Source organism: Amblyomma americanum, chromosome 1, assembly GCF_052857255.1.
Source record: "Amblyomma americanum isolate KBUSLIRL-KWMA chromosome 1, ASM5285725v1, whole genome shotgun sequence".
NCBI lineage: Eukaryota > Metazoa > Arthropoda > Arachnida > Ixodida > Ixodidae > Amblyomma > Amblyomma americanum.
The window spans coordinates 487,650,279-487,665,549 of record NC_135497.1 but is presented as its reverse complement, the minus strand read 5'-3'; the positions used below and the strand labels follow the sequence as shown (position 1 = coordinate 487,665,549).

Below are 15,271 nucleotides of genomic sequence, written 5' to 3'. Positions count from 1 at the left end.
GGCCCGGATGCATACTAGCTACAGCGATCCGTCCAGGAAATGAACTACGAGCGACGCCGCTTACTCCATGTGTATCGATCAATCTCAATTTGCTGACACAATTATTCACGGAGTTTAATGCCTACACCGCTTTTGTGACTGTGGCTAACCTATACGGCGCATTTGCGCACTATCTGTCATCGCTTATAAACAAAAAAAAAAGGAAGTAGCTAGACGAGAGCGCGTAAAGGCGAAAGGAGACAGCTGATATCCGCTGGTCTTGTGAGTGTCCTTTATTACACGCGCGATCTCAGAAAATCACGCACGGTAAGTCAGTCGGAGCTTTTTTTCCCCCTGCTATTGTTACTTAAATGCACCTGCAAACTCAAAGGTAATCCTGTGTTCCATTAATTGTCTGGTATTGCCGCTGTTCCATCATGACTTTTAATGCGTTTTTGCCAAGTGTAACCTGCACGCAGCATTACTACAATGCGCTTCGCATGTCCTGTCACCTTCCCTACCTGAAAAGGCGTGCAAGCAGCTCAAGGTCATTGGGCAGCTTGATGATTCTGCGGATGTGGACACTCTCGGTGAGCAGTGGTCGTCCTTCTCCTTGAGCGCAGGTTCCTTCGCCAGAGCAGGGACAAAACATTCCAGGCCGAAGGGTTGGAATCTGCGTTGCCCCCTCTGATATGTGCGGTGCTGCTCACTTTCACAAGCAACGCGTGCAGTGCAGCCTTTGGGCGACGGCATATCTTCCAGTCCAGGGCCGGGACACCGTGGCTGGTGCCGTAGAGATGGCCTCTAGAGCTTAAGACTCATTTCCAGTGACTATTCTATGGATTCGTGGTCACATGGGTATTCGCGGCAATGAGCAGGCTGAACAGCTTGCCTGCGATACTATACATACAACCGGGAGCCGGGGACCCTATGGACGAGCCCACCAACGGCGAGCGCAGTCAGGGCTTACAAACTCACTGTCCACGAATACTACACGCAGCAAAGATTGGACTTGGCTAATTTACCACCGCCACACCCAGCCTTATCGATCCGTGAAGTTCGCATCCTTCGCCGAATAGAACTTAACCTGCTTCATACACCAGCCAAACTTTATTTTCACCGGTACACTTCCACAGTTCAGTGTTCAAACTGTTCACACATACGCAGATATAGAACACTGCCTTACACAGTGCTACTCAACCTACCAGTCTCCGCCAATTCTTTCTCCACACTCCACTGTGGCCCATCTGAATCGCCTCCCGGGACTTGACCCTGCGACGCGCCATCGTCACCTTGGCCCACGACCTGTTGAATGACTCACATAAAGGCTGTTTTATAACGTGTCACACCGCCACCATGCACTATCATGTGCCACGTGTTTTAAGGCGGCAAGCAATTAATGCGCCTTAGAAATTACTATGACGTAGAAAGTGCAAAGATAAGTGCTTTCGATTTTCAGAAACTCTCCATACTCCAGCGCTGTTCTGACCACTGAAGTGGCGTTTTCGACGTTTTCCGCGCACGGTGTATATTTCAGCCGTATAGTGATGCTTTTATTAGTGATTGTAGGTGTATGATCGCTTAGGTCGGCCCCCACTATGTTATTGTTATCGACATTTGAAGCAGCACTGCCGGCTCATTATTTTAGAAGTGCTTTAACGCGTATCACTAACGTTTTATGGGAGCGTTTCACGTCCCTTCCAGCTAATGGCCACAAGAGATTTCACAAATATCAAGAAATGAAAGGATAAGCAATAATTGTATTCCTCTTAAATTATATGCTGACTTTTTGGGTGAAATATGTAGGAGTGCTTACAATTTCTTGCTCTCGAGGCCCTATGCAGCAAGGGCCGTGGCTGTATTGCAGCACCATGACGCAATATCGTAAGTACGCATTCAATTTTTACATGCAACTGAAAACGTTTTCCAATTAAATTGCACAAGCACTTGGCTGCGCAGGATGCACCAGAGATCTAAACATTGCTTTATTGCAGTTTATGTGGAGAATTACGTAACTATTTTATTTTAAGAAACTAAAACGAGCTAAACACGCGTTGGGAGGTAATCACACGCTGCTTTTTTTATCGTATAGGCGGGATGAACGCCATATGGACAGAGTTTCTGTGTCTATCCCCTTGGTTGCCCAATTTCTCTAAGGGAATTTACGCGAAAAAAAGTCAGAAAATGGTGCCACCTGCGGCCAAGCAGCCTTAAGAGAAAGACTGAATCCACATCTACTCTAGTAGCAGCTACCGAGGATGTGAAATTTGAACACATATGCGGGAGGAAAAATTGAGCTTTGGTTAGGCTAACTGCAATAATCGAATGAACTAAAGAGATATGAACAAGCCATCTGACGCGTTTGTAATTAGCCGGCAGTTCGATGGATTCCTATTTTCTCATGCTTCTAGGCAATCTTGTTATCGCTATTCTTAAACAGAAGATACTAGAGCCCACTTCTGCTCGCCCATTGCAAGAATGTGCGTCTTCATTTCACGGGCACTCAGAAGCAGCATGTGGCTTAGGACTACGTCTACATGACTGACATGGGAATCAGGCAATGTGAGGTGCGTCAGGAGCTCATTTTCATTCTCGTCCGCTCAGTGCGCGCTTGCTTATGCATAGCGCTTTCTTATGCGTAGCGCTTTCTGAATCTTATCCTCTGCATCCTCTGCAATATCACGGCGCCGGTAGAATGTGACAGAGACTCCCTGTGCCACGACGCCACACATTCACAGGCTTCTCAAATATGAGCACAAGTAACGGTGCTGCAGTGAAAGATCTGTCTGTGCGCAGTACCGCTTCCAAGGAAAAAAAAAACTCTTTCTAGTGCCGTTCTGTCGCGAAACGACGCAATGCGTCATTCATTCGAATGATTATTTAATAAAGACACCATTTAAAGCCGGAGCAAAAAGGAAAATTGGGGCACGATGAATTACTTTTCGTTGCATCTCTTTAACGACGAAATCCGTCACGCGGAGAACGAACTAAGGACCACCGCGTCACATTATCTAATAAGCACGCCGCGTAGACTTTCCTCTGTTATATTCTAACCGAATTTCGCCTTTTGTGGCTGCAAGCAGCCAGTCGCCGTTATGCGCCAAAACTATAAAATTTTTGGTCCATGTTTTACGAAGAGAACACACATCATATGAGGCTTTTAAGAACGTCTGCTGCCCTGGATACCATGTATTTTGTCGACAACGAGGGACGTGTGCAGGACGTGTCAACAAGGCGTACCGACGACTGCTGCTGTCGAGCAGTGGCGGGACCGCCTTCCAGCAAGACATCTGCTTGACTTTCTGCCCGCTTCTCAACATCAGCAGCTGCGAAATCACCGAGACGGCTGACGAGGTGAGTGGTCCACTGCGACGAGTGTGCTTTACTTGCTTGTCGGCGGCGTGTTCCTGGCTGGAAAGCACCGGAGCAGACGCAGTATGGGATAGCGCATAATTTCCACAGTTATTTAAATGCGTGCTTCAATGCACCTCAGTGAACTGTTCTTTTTTAAATATTGAATGGCATTTTCATAGCCGGAGGTAAAATCTAACAACAGAAAGTTGTTACGTACGATAAAGAACAGCGTAGAAACAATGTAAAAGGCATTTATAAGCAACGATATAAACAACAAAGAACAGCGTAAAAGGCATTTATATACAACGTTCCCTTACAAAAATTTCTTTTGACAGTCTATAGATGGTCCACAGACTTCTGCCTATAAAGTCTGTAGACTCGCTGTAGACAAACCTTAGAGGACACTCTATAAGCAATACAAGTCCTATAGAGATCCTATAGACAATCTATAGACTTATGGCCATATACTTTTAGCAGACTTTTATCTATAGAGAGTCTATAGACTATGAATATACACAAAGTATTATCTATAGGAAGCCAATAAAGCCTACAAGAAGTCTATAGACTGTTTATATACCATTTTTGTGTATGGGTTATAAACAACAAAGAACAACGTAAAAGGCTGTTATAATTTCAAGAGGCGCGAGGCGGCCACCGGCATGACTCCTGCAAGGAATGCTTAATAACACACCCCTCCGGCTTATCTGTCATAGTATTGGATGGCGCCTCTCAATTCGCTCTTTTGTCCCCCTGTGTGCAGTTCTTCGTGTTCGTGTACAACCCGCTGTCGACGCCTGTGAGAACCTATGCGCGGCTACCAATTTCGGGCGACGGCTACCCCTTACAAAAATCAGCATTGCCATTTCGTTGACCAAATGTTGACATCTTATAGAATCAACAACTAGTCAACAAAAACAAAATGTTTGTTGACTGCAGTCAACAGCAATCAATAAAATTTATATTACACTTTGCCAACACAGTCAATGTCATTGACTGCAGTCAACAGGAGTCAACAAAATTTATATTAAACTTTGCCAACACTGTCAGTGCCATTGACTGCAATCAACGGTTATCAACAAAATTTACACTTACCTTGTCAACAAAGTTGATGCTGTTGACTGCATTCAACGGGTATCAACAAAATTTATGCTTAACTTTGCCAACATTGTCAGTGCCATTGACTGCAGTCAACAGGAGTCAATAAAATTTATATCAAATTTTGCCAACACTGTTAAAGCCATTGACTGCAGTCAACGGTTGTCAACAAAATTTATATTTATCTCGTCAACAAAGTTGATGCTGTTGACTGCATTCAACGGGTACCAACAAAATTTATGCTTAACCTTGTCAACACTGTCGATGCTGTTGACTGCATTCGAGAGGTGTCAACAAAATTTATACTCTACTTTATCAACACTGTCAATGCTGCTAACAAAAATCAGTGAATGTCAAGATTTATATTTACCTTGTCAAAAGCTGTTCTTAAACACGCGTTGAATTACAGAAGCATAGTATGGGTAAACTAGGCCGAATATATATTTATCTTAGGTATTCAAGGAGCAATGCCTTAATATATAAAAACTTTTATTAGCACTCAAATAGGCTGATACATGCCTGCTCTTTTACCTTGGGAAAGACTATCAATATCTTGCTGATTCTTGAAAAGGATGAGGTGGGATCATGCATCATGTGTAAAAAAGCACCATGGAAGTGCGACATTTAGTTAGGCGATTTCCAAAAATCTGTCCTTGAGCATGTAATTCTGTTAGCTTTAAAGTATAATTCAATGTTATTGTGTTCATAGGTGCAAAGTAGATAAAAATTCAGTAATATCGCAAAACCCCAAAGAAGGTCCTTGCACATTTAAAAATGCAAGCTGTAACTTACAGGTGATATAGTTAAAAGCTATATATATATCTTTTGTGCCAACAGCTTTGTGTTAGTTGCTGCATTATGTAGAACTGTCTTCTAGCCAAGTAAGAGGTAATGACAGATTAAAATTTTGGGGAAGTCCATCAACACTGTTTATTTGAAATATTAGGAATGTAAGGGTTGCCACCATTAATTCTGTGGCAGAAGATGACGGTAAGAGTCACCTCTGAATCACTCTGAATCACGGTACTCGGAATCTTCAGGACTTGCAGGCAGTGCGCCAGATTTGCTGCGACGATGGAAATGGCATTTCGAGCGATAGGGAACGTCAGCGGATGCGTCCCAAAGATATCTGCCGAATTCTCGCTTACGGGACATTGTAAATTGTCCGCCATGCGGCAGTCGTTCGCCTGTTGCACGCTGTAGCGGTGATATCACTCGCACCGCCGCACTAGTGCTGGCACTGCTCAGTAAACGTAAGAAATTTTTCCTTTCCTGCCCATCGGTTCTTCGAGGCGCACGCTGACTTGGCAGAGGAGTAGTTGACACGGAGACGAAGCTTGGCCGATCACACGCGGCGAATAGCTGAACTGAACTTTATACAAAACACAAGTCATAACCCAGACGAAATAGTAGCGATTCCACTTCCAGTTACAAAACCGGCTCAAAATTATGCGCTGCTACAAATTCAGCCGCGTATAATGCAACTCTGTAATCGTCTCGCCGAGATTGACGAACTGAAAGCCGCCAGCGCCGGATTGCCGCGAAGGGCGGAAGTGGTGCCATCAAATGACCTGCACAGTTGTAATGCTGACCTCGGCGCACCTCGCGTCGTGGTGCTTTCTTACGAAAACAACAGATGGCACCGTTAGCGCCATTTGGCGAGAACCATGAGTTGCGACTTTCGGTTCTTCGATTTCGAGGCAGACGATTACGGGTTTCCATCATGCGCGGGTGATCATGCCCGACTCGCTTAGCCCACCGTGTCTCCGCAGTTTTGTTTAGTAAACGTTGCACGATGGCACGACCGTAAAACAACGCGATTCGGCAGAAACCAATGAGGCACAGAAGCAGACGCCGCGCGTGTTATCTCCGCGCCGCGACCGATGCGACCGAGCAGTTACTATATGCATCTATATAGTAGCTTTAGCACTCTCTTACAGCCAGCGCCCTCTACGCTTTTCATCGCTCCAGCGACCAACACAGCGCGGACGGTAAATTGGCGGGCTTGGCAGACGTTGGCGGGAAGACGTAGGCGGGCTTTGTCGTCGTGACAACGTTGCTTTGTTCGTGACTCCCATCGGTCTACCCACAGCGACCCGCGGGAAAGTTTGCATTGACGTTGTGCCGGAAAATGACGCACATACTTGTGAAGTGGAAGGACGAAAATAAGTGGGACGTGTACCCTGTGAAAATGATCGGAGATGCCCCTGTGGGCATCCGCCTGTTAACCCAGGAGAACGCCATTAGTGAACTGCGCGGCCAAGAAGTTCGGGTGCGCTGGGAGGAGGGTCAGGATGCTGCACCGGCGGAGCTGCTTGCTTTCGGTAAGTTTTGTCTGTAACAACGTCCCAGCGCATGACTACGCAAAAATGAAGCGCTGGGTAGGTTGAGTTCATATTGGAGCTTGTTTTAGAAGGACCTCGCCAGTCCTTACCATCTATAGTCAACGCACAAAGAAATTGGACCAGCGAATGGCCTGTTTACGTTGCTTTCTTTAGTTGCCTAAATTGCCAGTTTTCGCGATAACTCGCTAGGGTCGAAAAGTTTGCACACCGGAAACTCTTGCGATGTAATATCACTTCCTTTGTCGTCATATGTTGTATGAAAGGCGCCTTGTGCTGTATTTTTTTTTAACATATATAACTGTAAGCAGGCTGGAGTGCTCAAGCAGTTTAACAAAGCAGAATATTTGTGCACCTGTTATCGGCTTGACGATTTTCTATGGCGTTTGTGTGCTTCGCGTCATATCATTAGTGCAAACAGTCTCTGAAACTAAGCACATTCTTTAAAATTTCGCTTCCCTTGTTCCGGAGAACACCGCTCGAACACTCTAGGCTGGTGCGCTGATGACTACACTGTAAGAGCTATCTGATGTGACGTTTTTAGTGCAGATGATTTTGAAACCATGCTTTAAGATCAAGATTGAGGGCTCTCTTGCAAGCATATTTTATGCCACCCGAAGGCCCTTTAGGGGCATTCATCACATACTTTTGTGCATTATGTACCACCTCTATTTACAAAACATTACACCATGCTGCATAATATTGTTTATGCATTGTTTCAGGGAAACCAACTGTTCTTGAGCGGAAGAGAAAAAAAATTGTTGCTGCAGTGGCCAGCGCTGAAGAGATTGCGACTGCATCTTCAACAAGTGTTCAAGGGAGTGGGGCAGCATCACCTGTACAGGTAGTAACTCCTGGCTTTACTTTAAACATCATTCATTGTGTGTCAAACATGCTGATCCATGCTGACCCAAAAGACGCGGGTTCGATCCCGGCTACAGCAGTCGAATTTCGATGGAGGCCAAATTCTAGAGGCCCGTGTACTGTGCGATGTCGGGGCATGATAAAGAACCCCAGGTGGTCGAAATTTCCGGAGACCTTCACGACGGCGTCCCTCGTAGCCTGAGTTGCTTTAGTGCGTTAAGCTCATAAGGCAAACCAGATTCACATTTTTACTTTCTTAAGGCTGTGGAAGAAATGTGCGTGCATCTAAGGACATTGCAAATGCTAGGTTCTGAAGTTTTTAGTTGTGTTAACTGAAGGTTTAAATTGGGTGGTCACCAGTCTTTCATGAAATGTGTATTCTTATCGCTTATTTTTCGTTTAATGCATGCACCTTATCATAGCTGGTTAGCAATTGGTCTCAAAATACATACATAATAGAATAATTTGGGCGAGTTGGTTACGGACTTTCATATTAACAGCAACAGCGCAATGACTGCACAAAAGAAATGGACGCGAATTATGATAAGCATTTGTTATTATTATTGACATTTATACAGTATTGACTCATTTTCCATTCACTCCACATTACCCTACAGATATCTTGGCCTCCATCTAACTCCATCGCTATCATGGGTAACTCACGTTCAAAACATCTGTGCTGCACCCTCTCGCACACTCGGGTACCTGCGCCGTAACTTGAACGCCGCATACCCTAACATAAAAAACTAGCATGTATAACATTCATTCGGCCAAATATACTAGAATATGCATCATCCATTTAGCACCCATCACAAGCATACCTCGCCGCTGACCATGAAGTCGTACAGAATCGCACCATCCAATTTATAACGTCTTTGCTATTCAAGGAAAACCAGTATCACCGCACTGACACACTCCCTTGCCATTCCATCACTCTAGTCGCGCTGCATCATATCTTGCCTCTGCCTTCATCATTTCTATTATCACTCACGCACGAGACACGAAAAGCTACAACCCCCGCACAGGACGTCTAGCCACCTAAGCTATGACCATAGTATTGCACGCATCAGCTGTCGCACCTTAGCACTAAAGTCATAATTTTTTCCGGACGCAATAGCACTACGCAATGGCCTGCCAAATACCATCACATCATGCGCTGACCGCAAATCATTCCAGTATTAACTAAACGACCATTTTTTATGAGGGCAAAAAGTTCCTGCCATATTCACCTCGGCATTTTGAACAGCTGTTTATTGTTGCTTTTCTTTTTTATGTCATGCCTTTTGCATTGTTTTTCCTGTTTCGATCCCATGCATTCCACTTTGCATTGTATACGTCTCACAAGATTATTTAACTGTTATATACTGTTTTTTTTCTTACTGTTCTCTTTTATGAGTCTATTCTTTCTCTCTTTTGGCCTTGATTTTGCTCCCCCTTATGTTATGGAGGAACTCTGCTGCAGTGCCGCACTGGAAATGCCTGAACTCCTGGCGAAAATTGCGGAGTTGACTGCAGAGAATGAGGTGCTGAAAAGGAAACTGGAGTCAGCAGAGACTACAGTTGGTAAATAGTTTTCATCAGTGCGTTATGTTGTCTCAGTGGCTCAGCACGTGGTGTCTAATTTTTTCAATCTATTTTAAGCTCTGCCACGACATCTATCATGCTTCTGTACCCTTGTTATTGAAGGGCAACTCTGAAGGTTCGTATAGAACCTTCTGAGTTAATAATCAAAATGCATTCCTTACAGGTCACTTAAGCTCCGCCTTTAAGGGTATGATGCGACAGCTTTGGTGGCTTCCGTCTGCGGATTCCCTTGCAGATTCTCGTTCGCGTACATGCGCTTCGCACATACTCTTCAGCATGCACTTCTAAGCTACCACATTATGTGAAAGACCCACAGACAGATATGAAGCCCTGCTTAACCAGGTCATATGAACATGCCTGTGTGGCCTAGAGGTAGCATGCCAGACTCCGAATGCAAGGGTCCTGGAGGGTTCATACCCCATCACTTCCCATCTGAAATAAGGAGAACGAGTTCGCAGTTCCTGCCAAATCAGCCATGTTACATGGTCGCATGATGTTGCACAACCCTATGTCGGATCAGTGCCTGGTCATGTCAGCTGGCAGCCACCACCTGCCAGAGCCATGCCTGTGATTTTTCGCTCACAACGCTGACATCGGATTTTTTGGGAAACGGAGTCTTTAACGCTGTTGTGTTAAAAAGCAGAAACTAGGTCACTGAAACTGGCCTTTGACCAAACGATGAGGGTGCGTACAGGTCCTTGAAGCCTTTGAATTTGGAAGTCTCATATTTTTGAGCACCAGTTCTGGCAGTTCGGGTGCAGGTCTGGTTGTCTGCTAGTTTTAGCGTTGCTGGCAAATTGCAGCCATCTGTGTGCTGCCCATTTCAACAGCTGCCAACATCCCAAACTGCGTGAGGAATTTTCAAACAGCACATTGCAATGAATGTTGCCGTGAGACAGCCTGGGTGCATGCGTATTGCATGGCAGCTGGCATGAAACACACGTGCGGTTTTTCTGAATATGACTGAAGTGCCAGTATGGTGCACGCGTTTGCTTGCATTTAGTCGTGCCATGTAAGCATAGCTACAACTTGGGCATTGTTCTCAATGATGTGTTTTTTACTTTTTGTCCTAACACGCAAGCTGCATAATCTGCTGCCACATTTGCACTGGCTGCACCGTTCTGGCACTCTCCAATAAGAAGGTTTACCTGAATGTTTCCTTATCTGAACCTGCATAGTGTCTGCATTTTTTAAACAAATGGCTTCTTGCAGAGGGCACTGTGTTGCACTGCTGAGACCGATGAGGAACAGTTCATGTACGACTATGAGAAACAGCTCATGTACCGCAGGCGAATCGAACAGACTGCTAGTAACATTTACTGCTGAACACAGCTGCCTCAAAGGGAACTGGGCAAACTTGCTTCATGCAGTGCAGACATACTTCATGTTGTCTACATGCGTAGCTTTGATACCATTTCTTCAGGAAATTCAATAGATATGCCAGAGAATGAGGAATTGCGTACCATAAACTGTAATACATTTTGCTGGTAAAAATATTCTTAATGGGGTGCAAAAGACTGCTTGAATGGATGCCGGCTATACTTCAGATGGATTCTTTGTCATGTAGATGCTGACTCAAAAAGAATTAAGGGAATGCAAAGGAATGGGAGTTATTCAATGAAGAAATTTCAAAATACAAGAAAACAAAATGCCGCCCTCAACCCTATTAGCACTGTGAATGTAATCAGCTGAACTCGTGTGCACTGATTAACTCGGCAATGATTCCATTTCTGTGCTTGTTGCAGATGCATACAAGATGGTGAAAAGGCTGAAGGGGATGATGGCCAAATTCGAAAAAAGTCCTGGTCCCTGCACGCCAGCCGATAAGGTATGTGTGCTTGTTCACTTGTCACCATCAGTGTGTAGGCATTCTAATATTTCTACTAGACACTCATTGCAACTGGATTTTGATCAGGTGGCATTCGGACTAGACAAAGCTCGGCAGTGCTCCACAGCTATTTTCAGGGATAATGATGACATTTGAGGTTTACTCACAGATTGCTGTCATAACTTTGTGTCCCTTTTAAACATGTAACTGGATACCAAAGGAATGTGAATAACCCTTTAGCATGCTTTGCACACAATTGTGCACAAAGCGAACTCATAGCTTTTTCTGAGACTGCTGCACCTAGTTGTGATTTCCTTGTTTCAGGTAAGTTTTGCATACTTCATGTTTCAAATAAGGTGGTTTCTTATGTCATGTAGCAAATGCAGTAAGCTATATTTTGCGAAACAGTGAATGTTGCAGCTTGTTTGATATCTTTTTGGAGGCATATAATCTACCACCAAAAGTAACATCACTTTTTTTAAATGCGAAAGCACTATATGGTTACATCGCGTCAGCAAAAAGTGTCTGCAAATTTTGTCTGCATGATTATGTCGTGTGGAGATAAATCTGGAAAAGCTTGATTGTGTTAGGTAGTACGTGAGTAGGTCTTGAAATGAAAAATAGTTTGGTTGATGAATTTTATTATTTAAATAATTTAATTGAATTAATATCTGTAAATGCTGTGTTTGAAGCAGGTTTTGCGTGGCTGGTTTAAAGAAAGTTTATATAAATGCATGAGAAGGCTTACTTAGAATAAAAATAAAATGAAAAACAATAAATAAATGGAATAAAAGGCAAGAAATTTAAAGAAATGAGAAATTGAGGGAGAAAGAAAAGAAATGGAAATGTGAAACTTTTAAGCAGACTTAAGTGCAATCCTGTAATTTTTCTTTCATAATTATAAGCATAATGCATACATACTGAATTGAAAATATTTTTGCAATTTTTATGGTATTAATTTGATAAATTGCATTTCGATGGTACCATTTCCATTAGCCATGACATTTTGAATGAAATTTTTGACATCCCCACAAAAGATTACCTGCTAATATCGTACGCTGGAAAACTAATTGTCTTTATTAAGGGTATTGTATACCATTTAGGTGGAAAAATATTTCTTCAAATATTTTTCTTACAGATTTAAAAACAATAAACCTCCAATGAAACGCAGCCGCCCAAGGTCCGGTTCAAACCTGGGTACTCTGGCTCAGTAGAGGAGCACCTTGGGGGGGTGTTTGCTGAATTGCTTTTGAGGTCATGTCATGTCTCGCTTTGAGCGTTCTTTTTTTTTGTCATATGCCTTTAAATGGGAGCTCAGTGCTACTGTTGACTGATTTAATTTGTACGTTGTTGCTCTTGGGCTGCTTTTACCTCGGAAGGTGCTCCTAAATTTGTTTTTCTATTTTGCTACATAATCGCTGGATGCAAGTTAGGCTTTTGTGATGACCATTTCTCGGAAGTGCTCCTAAATTTGTTTTTCTATTTTGCTACATAATCGCTGGATGAAAGTTAGGCTTTTGTAATGACCAGTTCATCACATTTGACTCTTTTTATGTTATTGATATTTGAATTATTTATATTTTGGGCCATGTTTATATTCCGCCACCTTGTGAAAGCTGTTCTTCCTCAGAAGATGCTTATGATTAGCCCCTCAAAATACAAAGCTCTTTTGCCTACTGCCCTTGTAAGAGTGATTTTACAATATGCAAGCACTCTTTGGTTCCTGCAATCAATCACTGATGTCACTCAGCTTGAGAGAATGCAACGAAAAGCTGCAAGGTTCATTCATAATAAATACAAACCCTCTGACTCCCCTACTGATACTACCGCATTAGCTGGCCTTCCATCACTATCACCTAGGGGAAAAGAATCTCACCTGAAGTTTTTATACCAATTATTATGCAGCAGCTATAGTGTAAATGTGTCTAAATATGCATCCTTCTGACACTCACTGCAATCCCGGCACAAGCATGCACATACGCTGACTGAATACTCACGTCAAACCAACATTCTCAAGCATTCTTTCTTTACTTTAGCCATCAGCAAATGGAATTACCTCAATCCATTGATTACTAGTGCGTACTCACTTCACTATCTTCCTTCACCTCTAGATTAGGATTCAACAAAAATCAGTAAAGTGGTCATAGTCCTACATTCTACCATATGACTGCGCAGCCATTACTTGTTGTGTTGCCATTTCTTGATATGTTATTTTTACAGATGGTTGTGTGGACCATTGTGACCTGTTACCTTCTTTTTCTAGCATGCTTACTAACAAGAGTGCTGCTCTCTTTGTTTTCTTTTTTTCTGCTGCTCTGAATTTTTAAGGTATTCTTTGGTAACCTGCCTACTAGTATTATATAACATCTATTTTCAAAGTTTCCTTTCTGTTCATCCTCTGGAAGCAATTTCTCTTTATTGTTTTGAACATTGTATTGTACTGATTGCCCACCTCCTATGGTCTCGTATTGGGACTAGCAGTATTGTAAATAAATAAGCCAATTATACTGTATCTTATGGCACAACCCCATAGTAGGAGCATGTTTCATTATTAGGTAGCAGTTTCTGTGTGGTCACTGTAAAACAAGGCCTTCTATAAAACTTTGTTCTCTTCTCTTTTGCTGTCTTGCGAATGCTTTTGTCACAAAGGTGGAACATGCTTTGTCTTTGCAGGTTGATATTGGTGGTGGCGTTCTTGTTGATAAATCGGTGCTCGGGCTGTTGAACCATTCGAACAGTGGGCCTGGGAAGTATGCCCGTGCGCTGCTCCGCCATCTGTTTTCGCCTGAGGAGGTGCAGGGCAGCTCTCTCTTTGGGCAGTAGAACACTCGCACACACTCCAAACGCGGGTCTCTGGACCAAGAGAAGGTCTCGGCAGTAATTGGTAAGTGTACTTTTCAAACATATCTTTATGTAGGAAGCCATCAGAAATACTTTTTATAAATCCATATTGCTCATTTAGAGCTTAGAACTCTATTGCTGAGGGTAAAAAAATTCAATATCCTAGGTTGAATGCACTTGAGATTTTTTTGCAAACAAAACAGGAATCCAAACTAGAGAAACAGATGGTACTTTTTTAAATTGAACATGAGTAGTGTAACTGGCCTACCGAGTTTAAAACAAATAGAATATTTGTTGCAATATTTGCTGCTTGTGCAAATAATCGGACAAAATGGAAAAATAGCGTTAAACATTGATGTGATAGCGGCAGCAGGGGCGTAGCGAGGGGGGGGGGGCTGAAGCCCCCCTCCCCCCCCCCCCCTTCGAAATTTGACATGAGCCCCCTCGAACAAAATTTCTGGCGGTGCCACTGCAATTGAGCTACGGCGACGGCTGTCCAATCTGCTGCTCTCGTGGGTAATTTGTTTATTGCGTGTAAGCGAACCTCGACAGTGTTCACATGCGCCACCCTCGTCATACCGGCGAATGTAGCGCGTCTTTTATTACCGCGAGTGTGACTTGGAACATCATCAAACGGCGAGGGCGGAAACTGTGCGAGAGCCCTCTTATGCTACCTATGGTATCAAGACTTCCAGAACCGAGACCGTGTGTGTGTGTGCGTGTGTGCGTGCATGCGTGTGTACACACACAATACAGGGCGGCTCGACATGAGCCCCTCCCCCCTTGCCCGAACAAAATTTCTGGCAACGCCACTGAGCGGCAGCGCTGCAGTACGATTCTAACTTACGGAGTTAAAGCTATAGGTTTTAATTATGCAGCACTGATCTCCACTAAGGTGCTGCGACATGAATTCATTATGTTAACTCTATGAACATCAAGTTATGCGTGTACAAAAATTATTTTCTTATTGACAGTGATAGAGAATAAACCAGAGCCACAGCTAAGGGCATGAGAGGGGCAAAAGCATATATTAGCCATGGCCTCCATGGCTGTTAAACTTGGCGAAGCCTAGCCGTGTTGTCGTGTCTTAGAGGTCATGTATGAGCATTACGAATGCTGCCACACGAAAGGACCATGTAGTGGCACTAGACCCTTCATCACGCAGATATTGATCACCGCAGGATGGTACCCGGCATTAGTGTGTGCCCTGTTCTTTGAAAGAACAATCATTGAGGGAATATACCATGCCAAGCCTTATTTGAACATTATGCCAATTGTTCAAAAGCTGTTCGAAAGTTCATAGCCAATTCGATCCGGTTCAAATAATTTCCAAAATACACTACGTGACTTGTTCGATATTTTATAATAGTCCACCGGCCGCAAT

At 43.6% G+C, this 15,271-nt stretch overlaps 1 protein-coding gene across 1 annotated transcript in view; it reads left to right on the top strand.

Moving 5' to 3' along the window:
- LOC144127494 (lysosomal alpha-mannosidase-like) overlaps positions 1–15,271 on the top strand; it is a 79,440-nt gene that overhangs the window by 25,855 nt on the left and 38,314 nt on the right. The window contains exons 4-8 of the mRNA XM_077660488.1: positions 459–569; positions 3,200–3,333; positions 4,094–4,129; positions 6,521–6,752; positions 10,964–11,046. Coding sequence (XP_077516614.1) covers positions 459–569; positions 3,200–3,333; positions 4,094–4,129; positions 6,521–6,752; positions 10,964–11,046 — 596 coding nt within the window. The remainder of the gene's footprint in view (positions 1–458; positions 570–3,199; positions 3,334–4,093; positions 4,130–6,520; positions 6,753–10,963; positions 11,047–15,271) is intronic.